Source organism: Cryptomeria japonica, chromosome 1 (genome assembly GCF_030272615.1).
Source record: "Cryptomeria japonica chromosome 1, Sugi_1.0, whole genome shotgun sequence".
Classification (NCBI taxonomy): domain Eukaryota; kingdom Viridiplantae; phylum Streptophyta; class Pinopsida; order Cupressales; family Cupressaceae; genus Cryptomeria; species Cryptomeria japonica.
Genome location: NC_081405.1, coordinates 25304650 through 25326628, shown reverse-complemented (window position 1 = coordinate 25326628; position 21979 = coordinate 25304650). Strand labels below are relative to the sequence as shown.

General features: G+C 36.5%; 1 protein-coding gene across 1 annotated transcript; it reads left to right on the top strand.

Moving 5' to 3' along the window:
* Positions 1–5029: 5029 nt before the first annotated feature.
* Positions 5030–9605, top strand: LOC131038911 (ruBisCO large subunit-binding protein subunit alpha). The gene is made up of 9 exons (XM_057971489.2): positions 5030–5227; positions 5312–5525; positions 5641–5762; positions 6715–6922; positions 7071–7216; positions 7311–7617; positions 8287–8537; positions 8678–8878; positions 9009–9605. The coding sequence occupies exons 1-9, from the start codon at positions 5159–5161 to the stop codon at positions 9294–9296; spliced, it is 1806 nt and encodes a 601-aa protein (XP_057827472.2). The 5' UTR covers positions 5030–5158; the 3' UTR covers positions 9297–9605.
* Positions 9606–21979: the final 12374 nt, after the last annotated feature.

Genomic DNA, 21979 nt, shown 5'->3' with positions numbered 1-21979 from the left:
AAGCCATGCACCAAGTCTCACAAGATATTCCTAATCTACGTGTACAAGAAGATTACATCAAATAGTCAACAATAACAAGATACAAAGAGGTGTGACACTTTATGATAGTGCGAGTACAACATTTCTCAAGCAAAAGCATACATCATGATAAAATATTCAAATGTGGAAACATGAAAATGATGCCACCAACAAAGAAGCTCTGTAGAATACTACAGATGAAGATGCCTCCAAATGGAATTTCACCAAGAGATATAAATGAACAATTGACCCCCATAAAAAGATCATGTTGGCACTTGCAAAGAATGGCAAAGTGGACTTCTAATTTCAATGATTACAACTTCTCAAAATGAGATATAAGAGACTTCAACAAATATTGCTAGTGATCTAAACTAAGATCCAAGCAAAATACAGGTACCAAATAGGCCAAAAATGACCAAATAATGAAAGTACAATTTCTACTCAAAATCACTGCAAACTAATGGCTGATTATGAAAGTAGTTGAAAAAGTATGCACTTTAAAAAAAAATGGCACTTGAAAAGGAGTCCATATGAGCCCAAATGAAGCCTCCAAAGTTGTACAAATCGAGATTTCATGATTTTTGAAAAACCTGTATCCGCAAAACAGAAAACTCCTGTACCACTGTACAGATCATGAAATTTTACCCCCCCCCCAAAAAAAATTGCTCGAAACAAGGAGTCCGAATGAGTAAGATATCACTATTTGAAAATTGCCTGCCAAATTATAATTTCTGGAAACTTTCTGCTACAGCTTCAAACTTCAAATGCCTCTAGATTTGGCCTCTGAAGTCCAATTTGGATGAAACAAAAGACAAAACTAACTTTCTTGGACCTCCTCAATCCAACGGTGACCTAAAATTTGACCCATCAAGATTCAATAATAACTTGCAATAGAAAGCTCCAAAATACACAACCCCAAATAACATCAAATTTTTCTCAATTGGCAAACCAATGACACTCTAATGGCTCTGATACCATATGATAATTTGCCAAGATCTAGAGGCAATGGAAAACACAAATAAGAGAGAATAAAATAGATGATAGGAATAAAATGTGATCAACTGGGTCATCACAAGATGTTCAATGAATGTCCGTTGTCCGTACAAACAATGTAGATGAGCTTGCTTATATAGGAAAGGCTATGTGGATATGTGAGCACATAAACATGACATGTGGCTCAATGAGAAACAAGGGTAGGTAGGAGAAACAATAGAATATTTCAGATGAGGTGGATCACCCACCGAAGGTGGAATTATCACTCCGTAATAAGTGGATATGATAGAGTAGTAACAAGATCAACACCATAAAAGGTGGAAATTCTCCTACACACACTATCCCAATGTGACACAAACACCCAAGTGTCTCATACCCAAACTACTATGAAATGCATTTCCTAAGTAAACTTAAGTAAGGTGTAATAATATCCATGATGAATAATTATTTACACCAACAAAGATAACTCAAATATGATACGTCCCCCGATATTTTCATCTCAAATGGCGATTTGATTATAGTGAGTTAGAATACTTGGCTTTTAGCCATACTCACTTGGGTCGCTCTCTTCTCACTAGCCCCCTCAAGGTGTTCAGAAATACATGCCCTCTAAAGGTTGTAAAATGCTTGAAGTAAAATAAAGCAATGAAAAAGTGTGGGTTTGGCTTTTTGGTCACCCAATTAAGGGGAGAGCATATACCTACCACTTAAGAAAAAGCACTCAAAAGTTCATTTTATCTTTCAAGTCAATTGTTTGCTAACCTCTAATTGGAGATGTTGCTCCAAACAAGCACAATGTGGATTATTCTTTTTAATCTTGCAAGTAAATGTTGATTGTGAATTTTAACCTTTGCAAGAAAGTAGAAAGTTTGTCTTGTTCTTTTTAGAACCCAAATTGAAATGTGAACTTTAACTTGCAAAAGAAATGTTTGAAGTTTGTTATAAATTTTATCCTTGCAATGTGGTTCTTTTTAATTTCCCAAATGAAAAGATGTGGTTCTTTTTAGAGTACCAATTGAAGATTGTGAGGTTCTTTTAACCTTGAAAATAAAATGAGTTCAATTTAAACCAACTTTAGGAAAAAAGTTAGAAAAACTAAAATCAAATCCTAATTTAACTCCTTCAAACCTGCATCAAATTGTTAAAACCCGCAAGAAGAAAAAGTTAGTGAAATATCAAATCTCTTGGTGGGCTTGCACAAGCCTAATTTCAAATCTTAGTTACAATTTTTTTTCACTCCTGATCCTGAAATGTTTTAAAATTTGAGTGTTTGAAATTGGGAAATCCTTCAAAAACTAGATTTTGCATTATAACTCTTGGAGGTCCGAAACCCGTCTCAAACATCTAGACAATATATATGAAATATAACTTAAAGTATAAGAAAGAGAAAATAGAAGAGGGAAAGCCACTTATACTTAAATGTTATATTCCATATATATTGTCCTTCCACAAGCCTAATTTCAAGTCTTGGTTCATATCATATCTTTTGCATCCATCCACCTAAGCCATCAACAAATTCATATAAGAAAACTCCTAAAAAAACCTATCTTTTTTTTCATACGAGTAAGTAGAAACTCGTACGAGCATTCATATTAGAAAACTCCTAAAAAAGCCTCTCTGTTTGTCATACGAGTAAGTATAAGCTCATACGAGCTTTCCTAATAGACCATACAATAATTCTCACTTGCCTATATGACAAAGGAAATAGAATCACATGATAACTAGTAGAATCTCGTATGACAATTCTTAGCTTCCCATACGACTAAATAAACAGAATCACACTATAACTAACAAAATCTCGTACGAGCTTTCGTGCTAAAGCGGAACCTGCGATTTCTCACAACACAAAAACTTACAAAAATATTAAATTCAGGGATGTGAGCCCCACAGTGGGCGCCAATTGATATATGCTAGAAATGTGGTCTTCCACATGCAAGAGGGAAAATACTTCAAACACACCAATGACACATTGCATTAGATGTTAGAAATCAAAACACATGAATAGATTAAAAACTCTAAAATCGCCTCATTCTCCTCTATCTCTAAAGATCTCTAAGATTCAAAGTGGCCCTCACTTGGAAGAGCACTTGATCCTCAAGATGACAACCTAGAGAACGAGTTATATGAAAAATGTTACTAGAATCGAAATGGATGCAACTAGGATTCTAGTGAGTGCTAAGAGATGAAGATGAAAATGAAGGATGCAAGCTAGGTGATTAGGAGGCAAAGTATATTCCAAATTGAAAGCTAAGATGATGTATTTAAGCTAGATGAAGATAAGATGCTATGAAAATAAATGCAATTGAGCTAGATGATGTCCTAAAACATGCTAACTAAAGCTAAAATGCTATGATGCTAATGCTTGGATGCTTGAATATGACTTGATTGAGATCCTTAACCTGCAAAATGACTATAATTTTGATGCACAAAAGACTTGATGAATTGAAGAAGGAATGGTCTCTCTATATAGGGAAAATAGAGAAATGGATGGTTGAGATTGAACAATCTCAACAAGGGCTAGGATTGAAAATTATCAATCCATGGGATAGATTCAATCCAATCCAAGTTGACAAATGTCACCTTGAGAGGGCTTGAGGAGATGCTAAATAAGCATTAGATGCTAATCAAGCAATTAGGGATAACCTCAAGGAGTGACATCATGGATAATGCCATTAACCAGGGAGGCATGCTTTTACCCAATAGGTAAACTCTTGTGCAACATGGGTAAATCGTTAAGGGACAACCATCATGGCTAAGGGGTGTGGGTTTCTAAGAGGCATTAAATGCCTTTTGAAGACTTTGGAGGGTAACTTGCTCAAAGAGGAAAACCATTAGTGATTTATGTACGAGCCTTACATGTTTGGAAGACTCGACAAGTTAACTTGTTGAAATAGATAAAGTCTTAAATGCATTTTGAAGACTTTCTTCCAAATTTGGAGAAGTGACTACCCCAATTTTAGGGATGAGACATGATTAGGAGAATAGGACACAATTAGGATAGGATTAGAAGGCTTCTAGAAGAATGATTAGGGGAATGTAGGATTTTGCAAGTGGGTGAGGGAAAATAGGTAATTTTGGTAAATTAAAATGATTTAATTTAGCCAAAAAGGGGTTGCAACTTTTATTAGTAGGATTTTGCAAGTGGGGGGATTTATAAATAAATTTTGATTTATTTAAATGCAAAAGAGATTTTAATTAAATGTGAATTTTATAAAAAATGAGATTTTAATTAAATAAATAAGATTTATTCAATTAAATGGCTAAGGGTACTTAATCAAACTTTAGTTTAATTAATAGGTTAGGCTAGAGGAAATGGATTTAATCGAATCTTTAATTTGATTAATAGGCTAATTAGAAGAATAAAGATATTAATTAAATCTTAATTTAATTAATTGGAAGAATTAGGGATAATTAAATGAATAAAATTCAGTTAATTCATTGTGCAACTTTTAGGTATCTACATTATTTTTACATTATCCAACTTTCATTATTATTTAATTATTTACCAAATTAAACCCAATTAAATTCAAAACAAACCAAATTTATTACTCCTAAATTAACAAGTTGGAAAATAATTTCAGCCACTCTATCAAATACAATATGATTAATTTAATTTAATTAATAATTAACAATAACAATTTCAAATATTGCTATCACTAACCTTAAAAAAAAGGGGCAAAGTATTAAATTAGTGGTTTTAGGTATGAGAAAAAATTGTCTGATTTGTCAGGCAGTCTAGAGAATTCTTCATATTTGTTTTTAACGACTAAATGTGAGCCTCTGAAAGGGCGAGTCCAGAAACTTCTGAGGGGAGCCCCACAATGTGACCGGTCGCTTAGAACACCCTCCAATAACTTTTAACCTTCCCGAAACTTCTCTCCGTTTCTACGCCTGCCCCACCTAATGATAATCCCTATCCATGTGACCCTGGGGCTCGAGAAAAGCTTTGGGGTTCCTTCGACAGCGAGAGCTACAGAAGCTAAGCCCCCTTTGCATATGACCTGCCGCTGTGTTCGGCCGGCTCTCTCATTTAGCATCTTCTTATCCAAATCCATTTTATTCAGCCCTTGGCATATTACTCAGTATTGCAAAACGCAGAGCGGCATAACGAGTAAGAGAAGTCGAGTGTGTTGAAGCGTGATTTGTTATGGCGACCAATGCGTTGGTGATGAAGGCGGCCATGGCACCACACCCATTTCACTCCATAGCCAAACCAGTGCGTATCTTTTCGTTATTTAAGGGTTTACTGTGGGGTTTTCAAGGGTTTTGAAGCCAAAGCTGCGTGCTGTGTGTTTTGCAGGATGCGCTTGGAAGAAGAATGCCGGCCATCAGTGGGAGATTGATAGGCGGCTCTGGCAGTATTGCAGTGAAAAGCTCAACGCAGAGGAGAAAGCAGAGGTTGTTGGTCAGAGCTGCGGCGAAGGACATCATGTTCGACCAGGATTCTCGTGCAGCTATGCAGGCTGGTATTGATAAACTAGCCGATGCCGTGGGTGTTACATTGGGGCCTCGAGGTATTTCTCTTATACTTCTCTTGTATTGTGCTGTTTTTGTTCTTCATTTCTCTTTGCTTCGTTAGGTTTTTGTGATTTATTACACTCTGGGGTTTATCTCTATGTTATGAAACAGGGCGGAATGTTGTGTTGGACGAATTTGGGATGCCGAAGGTGGTAAATGACGGAGTCACCATTGCTCGCGCCATTGAGCTTCCTAACCCCATGGAGAATGCAGGGGCTGCTTTAATCCGAGAGGTATTTATTCTTTTATTTAATGAGGTTTCTGTGGGGTGGTTTATTGGGTTGGGTTTGAATACAAAAGTTGCAACTGATCTGGTGGCTGGGAAGGGGCAAATACATTGAAAAAAAAGTATCTTGCAAAAAGAATTGTACTCACCAATATCAAACAGGTATTTGTATTGATGCATTTTATGGAATCTGGACATTTTAGACATTTCATTACAGATGCACTTTAGAGGAAGATGAATTCAGCATAGCAGCTAGCGTTTGCATTGTAGATATAGTTCATCTCAACTGATACACGGCAATGAGTTCATAAGCTGTTATTCACTACTGTTGTAAGAACTTGGTTATATTCTTAATAGTTGATATTACTGTATTTGGTTTTGTAACAAAGCAAACAAGGAGCTCCTCAGGGCCTAAGATGAACATGGTCATGAGATAAAAAACTTAAGGTTACAACATTTCAACACCTGAATTACATCCTTTACTTTTACCTTTCTATCAGTAGTACCTGTTCTCTTACTGCAATCGTTCGCGGTATTGAAACCTAACAAGTGGAGAGCCTGTTGTATATTAAAGGGGACCTCATATTCCAAAGAGGCATGCTGACTAAGGAGTGATCTATTAAATAACCTTAGATAATTTACTTCATTGCGGAGAAGGTTTTGATGTACCGCCATATAAATATGAGAATTGCTCCTACTCTCTAATTTATCCTTTTTTGGTAAACGGTGGTGAATGGTGTGTCACATTTTTCATGACATTAGTGAACATTAGTTTTTTATGCGGTTTTCCCTTATCTGATTGTTTGCTTAATACAATAGATATAAGCATTTATTTGAGACCAAGTCCGCGCAAATGTAAACTAGTAGAGTTCTCTGACCGTGAAAATATATGAGGTTCACTCTTTAAGCTAAAGATTTGGACGTATTTATTAGTCATCTGAAATCTAGTGCCTTGTCAGGTTGCTAGTAAGACAAATGACTCAGCTGGTGATGGGACAACAACTGCTTCTATTTTGGCACGGGCGATCATAAAGCTAGGACTTCTAAATGTTACGTCTGGAGCAAACCCAGTAGCTGTCAAGAAAGGAATTGACAAGACGGTACTGGGTCTTGTGGAGGAGCTGGAGAAGAAGGCCAGGCCTGTTAAAGGTCGAGATGACATCAAAGGTACACTACCGAGTGGTGGATTAATTTTATTTCAAATTCCGCGCTTATATCTGAAATAGCCTTATAAGGCTTCTGTTTGAAGACATTGTTCTGGGTGTGAATCCTAGCTTGTCTATGCTTTCTAACAAATGTAATATCTTCTATGCAGCTATAGCAACAATCTCTGCTGGGAACGATGATTTTGTTGGAACCATGATCGCTGATGCAATTGATAAGGTTGGCCCAGATGGGGTTTTATCTATTGAGTCTTCATCCTCATTTGAGACCACGGTTGAAGTTGAGGAAGGGATGGAGGTAAGGCTAGATACGTATTTTGTTGTTCTTGCTATTTAAAATATGCTTTATATAAGTATTTGTATAAATTATTTACACCCCTATACTCGTGCAGATTGACAGGGGTTATATATCTCCCCAATTTGTGACAAATCCAGAAAAATTGATTGTAGAATTTGAAAATGCTCGAGTCTTGGTCACTGATCAAAAAATTAGCACCATCAAGGATATTGTGCCTGTACTGGAAAAAACCACTCAGTTGAGAGCACCTTTACTTATAGTAGCAGAAGATCTTACAGGGGAGGCATTGGCTACATTGGTTGTCAATAAATTAAGAGGAGTAATTAACGTTGCTGCTATTAAAGCTCCTAGCTTTGGAGAGAGACGGAAGGCTGTTCTCCAAGATATTGCTATTCTCACCGGTAACGTACAGGGTTGCATATTTGTGCATTTATTGAAGTAGAGGAAAACCGCAGTAATGATTTGCATGGAAATTGTCTCTAGCGGATTGGGTAGCATGTGCCTTTTCATTGTTGATAGAGAAACCATTATTGCATGAGAAACTGCATGTCTTTGCCTTTTGAACTCAATTACCTGAGGAGGCTTCCATTTTTTGTGAAATTCCCAGCTGTTTCTACTAATTTTTAGCTATCATTTTTTTGCGCTTTCCTGTTTCTAGTTTTCTCTATTTTTTTTAAGCTTAGGACTGAAATTTTTTCAATTGTAGCACTGTATAATAAAAAATAGTTCTACTTATAGAGTTCAAGACGCATTTAACTAAGAAATTGTTGTTACAACCGTTGATACATATGTTACCGGTAGATTTGTGTGTTGCTGTTGGTTGTACATAAATCATCAAAGACTTGTTTGTGATAGGTTTCTCACCATTGTTGTTCTGGTAGGGGTCTTACCTTCATGACACTTCATGTGCCTTTTAAATTCTTAAATTAAACTTAGGTATCTGGATATAATTTCTATCCACTAAATAATGTTAATGAATGAAGCATAGGTTGCCAGACTATAGGAAAAAAAGTTTAGGGGCTGGCATTTACAATTGTTCCAGAGACGTTAAAGGAAGCCTGTTTATACAGGTTCGGAGTTCATAGCTGCTGATTTGGGCATGAAGGTCGAGGATGCCACAGAGGAGCAGCTTGGAATTGCAAGAAAAATAACTATAACTAAAGACACAACAACCATTATAGCTGATGCTGCATCCAAAGACGAAATTCAAGCAAGAATTGCTCAACTTAAGAAAGAATTGGCAGAGACAGATTCTGTCTATGACACAGAAAAATTATCAGAAAGAATTGCAAAGTTGTCTGGAGGAGTTGCTGTTATCAAGGTGCTATTTCAGTCCATTTTTAGACTATATTCTATGAATGTCTTGTCACAGGAAATCGGTGTTTGTAGTGTGGGAGTTATGTACTTACTGATAAACTTTAAGAGTTTTTAACCTTTGTATATGATTAATTTACATGTCAGGTTGGAGCTGCAACAGAGACCGAACTCGAAGATAAAAAACTCAGGATCGAGGATGCCAAAAATGCCACCTTTGCAGCCATTGAGGAAGGGATTGTTCCGGGAGGAGGAGCAGCTTATGTTCATTTATCGACATTTGTAACAGCAATAAAACAATCCATGGAAGATCCAGAGGAGAGACTTGGTGCTGATATTATACAAAAGGTAGATAAAAGCTGATTGCTTGAATTAAATTAACTACATTGTTTTATGCCTTAAACATGTTCAATCACAAAAATTTCGCTCAGGATGTTATTTATTCCCTGAAGTTGTATCTGACACAATTTTGTTGCAGGCACTTTTGGCCCCAGCTGCATTAATTGCAGATAATGCGGGTGTTGAAGGTGATGTTGTGGTTGAGAAACTTCTATCAAGTGAATGGGAGATCGGATATAATGCAATGACGGACAAATATGAAAACCTTCTTGATGTTGGTGTGATAGACCCTGCTAAAGTAACGAGGTGTGCACTGCAAAATGCTTCTTCTGTTGCCGGTATGGTTCTGACAACCCAGGCAATTGTTGTAGAAAAGCCTAAACCGAAATCTGCAGCTCCTGCAATGCCAGGAGGTATGACCATTTAGACATTTAATTTAGAATGTTGAAAAATAGAAGTGGGAACTGGGTGTATGTTTCCACTCACTGAAACATTCAAGTGCTTCTCAGAAGATGAGAGGCTTCTCAATTTTGGGAGAGAATATAATATATACAAATCATTTGTGATTTGTGTAGCAAGAGAATTATTAGAGTATTCGAAAGCAATCAATTATCCTTACTGGTGGTCTCATTGTTATTCCCTGTATTCCTAGTTTCCTACAGATTCATGAACATTTAGTTTCACTTGAAGGCACATGGTCTTGCAATAAAAAAATTACTGCTTGGTGAGAGGTTTATTCCTTATTTGTTATGGTAGAACTTGTTACGTATAGTTGTGAACTTTCAGAATCTGCACAGTTCTGAACATTTAGTTTAGCTTGGAGGCTCATGGGCTCATGGTCTTGCAATAAAAAAAAATTACTGCTTGGTGAGAGGTTTGATCATTATTTGTTATGGTAGGACTTATTTTGTGTAGTTTCAATGTTTGCCCATGACTCTTGAAACTTGCCTTATTTAAATCTACAAACCACTACTCCTTTATCGGTCAGCATAAGAGAGCTTTTGAAGTTTTGATATTCAATGGAAGGGACATTTAGCACTCGTATCTATTGTCTAACATTTCCCCTGGCTTACAGTCTGTTCTTTTGAATTTTTATAAGCGTAAAGAACAAATATCGTATGTATTGTCTCACAATTTTCAAGCTATGTTTAGCACAAATGTTGAATTAAGTTATCAGCAATTTTCAAGTTGTGGGGCAGTCTACAGAATAATTTCTGGGCCTTGGATGGGGGGTAGAGTAAAATTTCATAGCGGCCAATATGATGAGGGCTAAGCTATTGATGTGTGCCACAATTTCTAAGCTGTGAGCTTGCTCTTTACGGCTATTATGAGTCTTGCATTGTCAAAAGATTTTCTTAGCTGTGGATGGAAAGGTATTTTGGTCAGGTTTCTGTTTAGTTTACAGAGTAGCTTACGTTATCATCGTATCAACCACACGTTTTACTGAGCCCACGTTTCAGCAAGGATAGGTTGGATGCATCTGTAGATAATTTCTCATTGACGAGAATTGGGAACAAATTTGTAGTTTTAAGTGGGTATTGTTTTAATAGCGATTTTTTAAGAGATTTCTTTAACTATATTTTGAAAGAAAGCTACCATTTACCATTTGTCTTTTTTACAGTATTGATTTTAGAATGCTTCACTAAAACATTGTTATTTTGACAAATTGCATGATGAGTCACCTCAAAATCATAGTTGTTGTAGATAAATAAATGTCCATTTTGTATTTGGAAGTCTGAAATGTATAATGTTTCATATAACGAAGGTTACGTGTACGAAATCAGTCTTACAATATTTCATGTAGTTGTAACAGCTACATTTGGACGAAGTCAGCTTGGGGAGGCTACCTTTTTTATTGGACAGCTTGGGGAGGCTATGTCCCCTTGGTTATGTAGGCTACATAAAATAATATAATTTTTAAGTGAAAGCATGATAAATCATAAATGAATATGGATATAATTAAACAAAAAGTGTAAGTTAAACTAAACACAATAACTATAACACATAAAAAGTGTAAAGTTAACTATAACACAATAATTTATACATGTGGAAAAAATTTCCCACTACTTTTTAACTTTTGCAGCACTTGAACACCGACCCAACCTGCACTCACCCAACTTGCAAAACAACTTGCATTTTCTCTTACTCCAAACACCAATATGTAGTCAATAAATTATAATTGAGTTCCAATACCATGGATTAAAGCCAGCCATGAACCAAATTGTTTACATGCAAAAATAATTAATGAGAAGTGTAGGAGTCGAACAATTTTTTTAAAGAAATTTGAAAGTTTTTTTTTCATGAGTTCGAGATCCAACATTATTAGGGAAAAAAACGCCATTGGAAGGCAAAATTACTCAGGCCTAAGAAGGGCTTAAAATCATAATGACAAACATCATGCTTTTCTTTTGTAACAAGAGAATAATGATATTAATAAATTAAAAACAGCCCACTGGAATACAAAACAGCTCAGGCCTAATGTGGACTCAAAACATGATGACTTAAATTATTTAAGCAAACAGCATACTTTTCTTTTGTAACAAAAGAATAATGATATAAATGAATTAATTGACTTATGTATAATTGTGATTGGCCCAATCTGTCAAATACTATAATATAAAAACATATTTTCTCAGTGCTTTTGACATGCAATCAACATAGATAATCAAATTACTCATGGACACTATATATCACACATTTCTCAACCCCTCACATTTCTCAACCCCTCAAAGAAGAACCAAAAACTAAGTTGTTTATTGGTGGTGTTGACTATCCCACCTATCTTTGGCCTCTTCCAAACCTTGTGATTATAGGACCTCGCTTTGGTGATTTATCTTGTTCATGATGTTTATCTCTTGATGGAGACAAAAAAGGAAGAGTGTGTGATTACTATTTGGAGGAATATTTTTAATAATCTAGCCTTTGCTAATTTGTGAATCAGTGTTTTGCAATTTTTAACATTCTTAATCTATCCTTTAAAACACTTAATGCAAATGAAAAAAATTAGGGTGCAAAATCACAAAGCAAATAACCACAATGCTATAACACCAATTTTTTTACTTGGAAACTTGGTTAAGGGAAAAACCATGGCGGGATTGAGACCCACAATATTAATATACCTTGTTAGATGTAATATTACATGAGGGGAATGCACATGCATTCAAGCACACTGTCTAGAGTTACAATAAGGGCTATAACCTCGAAAAGCACACTACCTTACAAATGATTACAAATAATAATTGGAATGTTTGAACTGATAAACATCATCTACAAATGCCAAAAACAGTTTTGGTTAAGCACACAATATTTTGTTCTACAACACTGCTTTGTTATGTTGTTCTCCTAAATTCCGGAGCACAAATCCTTTGGTAGCGCATGTGAAACTGCACACAATTGCTCATACACACTTCCACACAACCATCGATACCAAAAATGACCATATTAATCGGTCTTATATATCTGCAACATCAATTTAGGTAATCATGATGTCGGCCTCAAGAACACAACACAAAAGATGAAACATGTATTCAAGTCGGCTCAAATCAAACTCCAATGCATATGCGGACCAAAACAAATTGTCCACACGCTTCCCATATGTCGGCTTAACATCCTCAAACACACAAACAATTGCCAAAATCGATCCACAAGATCCGCACAATGAATCTCCACATGTTCCTATCAATGAACACTATTTTACTTGAAAACCTGTCTACCAGATCTTCCAACTTACTCAAAACTCAACACTAGAGACCATAAACCTGGAATACGACATATTACACGTCCACAATGCTTCTCCGAGGTCTGCAACACAAAATACTCAACACAAAAGATCCACCAACCATAACACTATACACTATGTCGGATGTCCCGTTCTTCTCACCGGACCTCACCGGACCTCAATCAATCTTCCGGAATAAATTATGAACTGCGGATGACATATCTGACATTAGTTGCCATCAATGACAACATCTGAATATCAATGCAGTGTCTCTTGTCAACATATGATCCATTCAATGGTGCCACAATTTATAAGATACAAAGTTATTAGTTACATTAATAGAGTTACAAAATGTAGATGCATCAAGTCTAAATAGGGTACCACACTCAGTGCTCCTAGCTAACACCAAATCCCATTTTCTTGATTTGTAACCATTCTTCTCAAGAGTAACATGCACCCATGAATAGATCATTTTAAATACAAAAACTTTTTTAACCAACGAAATGCAATACACGTTTGCATGTTTTCATTCTCATCATTGAAAATTAATTTTACTTCTCTTTGGCTCACATTCTTTCGTGTGTCGTTATCTTTGACAACCACTTCCCCACCATCATAAGATAAATATATTTTAAACTCATCCTTGTGGGGAGTGGTGGTAGGATTCACCCTTATCTTTTGACCAAAAATCATCAAAAGTCATGTTAGACAAAATTATAAGTGCATAAGTAGCTTCATTAATAGAGGATTTATTTTGTAGATGAATATTAATTTTTTAATTTTATTTTTACATTCTTTTTTGAGATGTCATTGTTTACTATAGTTCCAACATTTCAATGTACTCTTACTAGGTGTTTTAGACCTTCCCTTTAACTTAGAATGGTCCTTAGACCCATTCTTATCATCCTTCTTGTCATTACTTCTCTTCTTAGGTCTTTCTTGCACCAACAATACATTCTTAGTCCCTCTAAATTCCTCATTTCATGTGAAAGAAAGGTAGCAATGAGGACATCCAACTTCAAATATTCTATAAAAGAACCACTTATTGCAAGTACAAAATTATCCCAAGACACGAGTAATGAATATAACAATAAAATATATTTATCCTCCTCATCTATCTTTACATCAAACAATTGTAACTGACTCAAGATTAGATTAAATGAATTCAAGTGTTTTTCTTTTCATCTAAAGAAAAATAACCTTTTTGTAGAAATAGCTTGTTAATGAGACTCTTAGTTTGATATATGTCATATTCTATTCCATAGTTTATATGCAATACTCTCATTAAAAATATTCAATAAAATTAGATACACACTAACAAATAGTTTCAAATGCTTTTTTATCTACTTTTACCCATTCTTCATTTGATATTTTTTCTGGTTTAAACTCACTTTTCATGGCAATCTGTTGATCTATTTATTTTAAGATAGCTTCCATCTTTATCTTCAAATCTCATTCTCTATACCATTGAACTTTTCAATCTCTAACCGAGATGAAATAGCCATGATTCTTTATCACCTTGGATCTGAAATTGCAAGCAAACACAACAAACTCCCACTACAATAAAAAATTCAACCACACATTCAAATAAAGACACACATCTCTCTAATCAAAACAATAGTGATTGATACCAAATGTAGAAAGAGGATATAACTCACAAGTGAAAGTACATTGCAAATTCAAAGCATTCAATTGCAAAATAGTGATAAATCATAGATGAAAATGGAGATAACCAAACAAGAGATGCAAACCATTACACAAGATATACATGGAGTAGCTCTTGTGAGAGAAAACTCCAATCTCCAAAGAAATCCAAAGCTTGTATTAATCTTCAATAGACTTACATCAATATGATTTCCCTCTTTGAATTTTTGTAGCACTTTTCTATTTCTTTAACTTGCAAAAAAACTTATTTTTCTCCTACTCCTAGTTCTAATATATAGCCAAAATTAATACAAGAAACTATAGATCTAAAATTATGATCAAAGTGGTCTACATGCAAAAGATACCTCATGACAAGTGTTTAGGTGTTACAGGCATCTTTCTAGAAGCTCCAAGATTTTTGTCATGGACCTAGACATCCAACTTCAGTAAAGGATAAAAATAGTCCATTAAAATACAAGAGAACAACTCCTTATGTCCAAAAAAGGTTACCCACTTCTTACATATAGTTCAAGATATTTTATTACACATATTACACTCCCATATATGCTTTTTACATCACTACCACTTTATGTCAAGTGTTCAAAGGTGATATCATTGGTTTAATTAAGCTTTCTCACTCAATGCCACCTTGCAAAGAATATTGTGTTTAAAAAGATATTTAATTACAAAAAAGGTTATCCTCATGTGAAACATAAAAGTTTCTCTTCTAGTATTCTTGGAATCACATAAAATTATAATTGACTATAAAATATTAAATTTAAAATGTGATCATAAGATTACATGGTTAAATATCACCAAGTCCATCAAATATGACAGTGACAAGAAAAAATGGCTAAAACATAAACAATAAGTAACATGTAGTAAAAATCATTCCTTGAACTACTCTAGATGTTGAATTTGTTGCAAATATGAGTTTGTGTTGTCATTGATGTCAAACTTGTTGATATCTTTGGTTTGAAAATGTGTTCAGTTGTCAAACTTCTTGATATCTCTAGTCCAGACACATGTTCAGTTAGTGCAGTAACAAAGGATTGATTTAGTGTTGATGCGGATGTGTATAAGTTGATTGTAGATGATCTCAATTGTTTGCATTTGGTATTGACTAAGTGTGACTATTCTAGTGAACAATTTGTCAGAGTATGCTCAGAATTTTGGTCTGCATTGTGGCATATTGCTTCACTAGTTTTTGCGGTTGTAATATAATGTTGGTGGATACAAATGCTGCATATATCTTAATTTCTAAGTTCTCATCTGATCTACAACTAAAGTTATGTTGGTCTATGTATCGACTTATGCAGTGACAAAGTGATAGTTTGCAGGAATGCAACGAATGCGTTGTATTCCTCTAACTTCGGTATTTTGGTGGTACAAGTGTTTTCGGTTGTCCACATCATGTTTTGAGTTAGTTTGGTTCGTTGACATTAGCAATTTTAACTCTTGGATCCAACCTATTGTGTTTTTGGTCTGTGCGGTAGTGTGTGGAGCTACAAGAGTTGAATTGGGATGGATAGGAAGGTGTGACAACTGATGAATAATGATGAACTACTAAGGTCCTAACTGGTACTGAGAGAGGGGGGGGCTGAATCAGTACACACAAAAACTTGCTCTGATACTTTGACAAATCAAAACACAGATAACCGGTTGTCTTCACAACTGTACTTAACCTTAGCAATATCGGTTAAACATAAATACTTAAGATAGCATTCAACATATCTCAAATCTTGATAGCTACTTACCAGTTTAATCATGCATGAGTTGTACCAATAAAAACCACAACCATTAGACAATGCATGCATATCTAACTTAATAAAAAACCACTCAGTCATCACATGAAAAACTCACAACCCATAACACACAGATTTTTCACATGGAAACCCAAATGGGAAAAACCACAGTGGGGATGAATACCCACAAGCTTGTTTGTGAACTCTTTTGAAGTCCACTCTGTTAGGAGCCTAGTTCGGTTAAAGACTTTACAATAAGGTCCTGTTAGGAACCGATCCGGTTAAGGATCACCTGGTTAAGGGATGGCTATATACCCTGTTAAAGGTTACCTCGCTAGAGGATTTAAATAACTCAATAAACTTGAGCCACCTGGTTAGAGGATTTACAACAAAGCTTGTTAAAGCTACCCTGTCAAGGGATTTACCTTCTGTTGAAATGGTTAGAAGACAATAGGTAAAACTCCGATTTGATAACAACAATCCTTGCCAAGGAAGATCCTTTTCAGTTCCTCTCTTTTGCAATCACACGGTGTAGATTCCTCACTCTGGTTTGACAAGTATCAAATCTCCTACATGCGGACACAAACACAACTATTGCCAATAACTAAAATAACAAAACTCATTGACCTTATAGACAACAAATAGGTCGGTAGCATAAAACCTAAACCCTAAACATTTTAGGTTTACAACTACAAGCGGTCCAATCTTGACCGTCAAATACATTACATAGAATAAGACGATCTAAAACAGATCTTAAGTCATTCTGCATTGTCCAATCTTCACTGCATCTGGAAAACAGTAACCCATCATGCGCTTTTCACATACCGCTAAGAAAAACGCACATTCCCGAGGTAGACATTCAATGCATTCAATCTTCATGCACAAGATCCTCAAAGAAAACCTTCACGTGCACATAGCTGATGTGGCATCTTGATCCTTATCCTTGTTCTTAACTAACTCATCACAACACATCATCGGTTGCACCACACAAGCCAAACCGGAAACCCTAGAGCTGAACTGAGACTACCAAATGGTAGTTACACTTAGTGAACCCCGACACTGGTCCACTCCATCCCGGTTGACCATAACCGTTTCCAATCTTCATACTGGGGCATACCAGTTCACCTGCTTGAGCACTTATTAACATTAATGACAACATACATTATCACCGCTTCATCATATGCCAACAATCTTCCCCTTTGGCATTGATGGCAATGCTCAGTATATCATTGCTCAGTATCTGCACCATGCTCAATAACATATACTGGTTCAATCTTGAAAGATCACCACCACCACCTGGACTGGTTAGTGCGCACTCTACCATATATCTTCTCCCCCTTTGACAACAATGCCAAAGTGGAGGCACAAGCTTTCAAGCTCCACTATGCTGCTCCCCCTATGGAGTAACATCCTTCAACACATCAATCTTGTAAGATCTGACATGGTAGTACTTGACTGATGTGGAGCACACATCTTTAATTTACTTCATGAAGGGGCAGAACCCCTAATTCACCTCTCAAATAGGTAAATGTAGTCTTCGATAAGGGCTTAGTGAATATGTTTGCTAGTTTCTCCTTACTGGAAACATGTTCTAATACAACCTCCTTATTCTAAACCTTTTCTCTGAAGAAATGATACTTGAGCTCAATATGCTTGGTCCTAGCATGCAATACTGGATTTTTGGAATTATTTATTGCACTAGTATTATCACAGAAAATACTCACCGGTTTAGATATAGTCACTTTGAAGCCATCCAGTACATGCTTCATCCAGATTGCTTGAGTGCAGTTCATAAATGCTGCCACATACTCCGCTTCAGCTGTAGACTGAGAAATATAGCTCTGCTTCTTGCTCGTCCACAAGACTAGTCTTCCACCAAGGAAGAACACTCCACCGGTTGTGCTCTTCCAGTCATCCACATTACCTGCCTAATCTGCATCGGTAAACACTTTGAGATCAAAGTCACCATTGCATGGATACCACAATCCACAATCAACTATCCCTTTCAGATATCTAAGAATCCTCCTTACCGCTACCAAGTGGGATTCTCTTGGACTCTTCTGAAAATGAGCCACTATGCCCACTACATGAGCAATATCCGGTCTGTTGTGCACCACATAGTGCAACTTATCGATCATTGACCAGTACTCCTTCTCATCCACCAACGATGTATCATCCTCCTTTGTTAGTTTGCAACCGGTCACCATCGACGTTCTAACTGGTTTGGTCTCCTTCATGCCAAAGGTCTTCAATACCTCTTTGATATACTTGGACTGGGTAATGAAGATACCCTCTTTCATCTGTTGAATCTGTAGACCAATGAAAAACTTTATCTCTCCAATCAAAGACATCTCAAACTCATTTTTCATCACATCTGCAAATGCATGACTCATATCATCATCTCCACCAAAGATTATATCATCTACAAATACTTCACATATCAGAATCTGATCTCCTTGGTAGATGTTGCTGTCCTCACTTGTTCTTTGAAATCCTATCTTCACAAGATGAGAGTGTAACCATTCGTACCATGCCCTTGGTGCCTGTTTCAATCCATATAGGGCCTTGTGTAATCTGCACACCATGTCACTATCTTTCGACAAAGCAAACCCATCTGGTTTCTCAATATACACTTCTTCCTCCAGGATTCCATTCAAGAAGGAAGACTTCACATCCATATGGTATACCTTAAATCCCTTGAATGCTGCAAATTCCAGTAGCATTCGAACACCTTCCAGTCTAGCCACTGGGGAAAAGGTTTCTCCATAGTCTTCTCCTTCTTCCTGAGCATATCCCTTGCATACAAGTCTTGCCTTGTTCCTTACCACCGTGCCTTCTTCATTCAGCTTATTCTTGAAGACCCATTTGGTACCTATGACATTCCTGTGTTCCAGTCTGGGTATCAAGGACCATGTTGCATTCTTCTCTATCTGGTCCAACTCCTCTTCCATTGCCTTTATCTAGTCTTCATCGGTAAGTGCCTCTCTAGCGGTCTTAGGCTCAAATTCTGAAATCATGCAATAATTTTCTTTCACCTTTCTCCTTGTAAGTATTCCTGCATCTTTGTCTCCTATAATTTTCTTTGGATCATGATGCAGTCTTACATACCTAAGAATGACCGTAGCTGGTTATGTTTGCTTTTCCTCTTCTTTTTCCACTTCATCTTCTTCTTCACCTACTGAAGCTTCTACCGGTACAGAAACACTGAGGTCTTTGCAATGTTTGTCACTTGTTTCTTTCTTAACTGCTTCCCAGAAGGCTAAACCCTTTTCATCTCCTGTTTGATTGCTGCCGGTTTCCTCAGGCTTCTTAGGGGATTCATCAACCCTGACATTGATACTCTCAATTATCTTCTGATTCCTCCTGTTGTAGCACTTGAGAGCTTTGCTTTTAGTGGAATATCCCAGAAATATTCCTTCATCACACTTAGCATCAAACTTGCTCAGGTGCTCACTTCTCCTGATATAGCATTTACTCCCAAACACTTTGAAATAACTCACATTGGGAGTTCTCCTGTTCCAGTACTCATAGGGGGTTTTGTCTTTACCTTTCTTGATGAGTACCCGGTTCATGGTATAGACTACAATGCTCACCACTTCCCTCCAAAATGTGTGAGTGACATTTCCTTGGATCAACATAGTTCTGGCTGCTTCAACTACAATCCTGTTGTTTCTTTCTGCTATGCCATTTTGCTGTGGTGTCCTTGGGGCAAACAACTGCCTCTTGATACCATTCTCCTCGCAGTACTTATTGAATTCATCAGAAGTGAATTCACCTCCCTGATCGGTCCTTAAGCATTTTATTCTTCTACCGCTCTCCTTCTCCACCAATGCCCTAAAGGCTTTGAACTTTCCAAATGCCTCAGACTTGTCTTTCAAGAATGAGACCCACATCATTCTTGAGCAATCATCGGTCAGAATCATGAAGTACCGATCTCCTTGAATACTTCTAGTTTTCATCGGACCACACAGATTGGTGTGCACTAGATCAAGTAAGTTCTTAGCTGAAAAGGACTTACCTTTGAATGTTGAGGAAGACATCTTCCCAAGTTGGCATTCTCTGGTTTGTTCAGCAAAGGCAATCCTCTTATTGCCTTGAACTTACTAGCCTTTACAATATTTTCAAAATTTATATGACAAAGTCTCCTATGCCATATCCAACTATCATCAGATTCACTATCAGGCATTGACTAATCTTGGCACTCAGCTAAAACAATTTTCCTCTGGTCTGCTTACCGGTGGCAATAAGTTCTCCACTCTTTCCAATTATTCTACAGACTCCACCTTTGAATTCCAGTATGGGTCCTTTGTCATTCAACTGAGAAACACTCAAAAGGTTGTGCTTAAGGCCTTCCACCCAGTAGACATCATCCACACTGCTCTTTCCATTCAGTGAGATGGATCCTTTTCCTTTCACCATGCAAGGTGCATCGTTACTAAACCGGACAACACCACCATCATATTCTTCAAGAGTCAGAAACTTTCTTCGATCACCAGTCATGTGGTGAGAACACCCGCTATCAATGATCCACTCGTTAGAGTTGTCAATATGTGAGACAAGGGCTTTCTAGTCAGACAACTCTTCCTTGACAACCACAAACACTATGTGCTCATTCTCTTCATCCTCAGATTCCTAATTGGTAACACCTTCATCCACTGCAACAAGAAAGTAAGGTCCTTGGTGATATAATCTTAACCGGTGAACAATATAACTTGCTGGTGAACAATATACCGGTGACTATGCATAAGTCACTGAACTTGTCGGTGAACATAATGTGCCAGTTCAATGTAACTAAAGATCTCCAGAAGGATAAGTGTTGACATCAATGACAAAACCAATGCAACACATCCATAATACCAACAAGCACCTTAGTAGTTCATCTAACGTTTTGAGAGCATTACCACCGGCATACAAAATGAAAGTAACTGCTATTAATGAGTTGAGAACAATGCCTAATACATCAGTATCTAGAGATACCTTGGTTGGAAAACTTTCAGCATTTGAGCTTGAGGAATTTGGTCCTATTGCTACAATTAAAACAGATTTGGCCTTCAAAGAATCATCATCTGCATCATCATCATCATCATCTGATAAATTTGATTGGAAAACACTTTATGCAAGAGAACTTGAAGATATCAGGAAGGAAAATGAAGAACTGGAAGAACTTGAAGCACTATTTGCGAGGAAAATGCCTAAAGGTCCTATTGGCAGTAAGTATGAAGGTAAAGCACCATTTAAATGTTTTAACTACAATAAAGTTGGTCATATGGCATCTAGATGTCATGATAGACATGCAAGATTAAGAGAAGAAGCTAAAAGAACATATAAACCTAACCTTGAATATCAGAGATACAGATTTAAGAAGAATAAAGACAAATCATGTTACTATGCTGATGATTCTGATGAAGAACCATCAGACAATGGATGGGCTTTTGTTGCAATAAAAGAAGATCAACCGACACCTACTATTCCACTGATAGAGTAGGCCCTGACAGCTAAAATTGAAGAAAAGGATGAATGGATTATAGATTCCGGATGTTCACATCATATGACTGGTGATAAAAGTAAATTCATATCTTTTCAGGAATACAATGGAGGTCTAGTAAGATTTGGGGATGACAAAGCTTGTTTGATTAGAGGAAAAGGCACTATATCTTTTGATGGTAAGCACAATACTGACAACGTTTATTATGTTGAAGGTTTGAAGCATAATCTTTTGAGTGTTGGTCAATTAGTTGTGTTGGATCTCAAATCAACAGATTAGATGGGTTCTAAGGAAATGCCAGCTCCTATGATAAAACCTTCCAATTGACTTGGCCAACTTATAGAGTGAACCTATTCGGTTACTAACTCCCTCACTTCAGGCTCTGCAAGACCTAGGCGGGTATACCTATTCACTAGTGACTTTCAATGACTAATGCTTTTTATAGCACATTGTTTATCTTAATCTAACTTCCTCCTATCTTAGAATGACATATGTTCCTAGGATGGGTGACTTTTAGA

Bases quoted from the DNA above. Each gene is read 5' to 3' on its own strand.
- LOC131038911 (XM_057971489.2), top strand. From the start codon at position 5,159: ATGGCGACCAATGCGTTGGTGATGAAGGCGGCCATGGCACCACACCCA. The intron at 7,217-7,310 runs GTAAGGCTAGAT...ATACTCGTGCAG, and splicing joins AAGTTGAGGAAGGGATGGAG to ATTGACAGGGGTTATATATC. The intron at 8,879-9,008 runs GTAGATAAAAGC...ATTTTGTTGCAG, and splicing joins GTGCTGATATTATACAAAAG to GCACTTTTGGCCCCAGCTGC.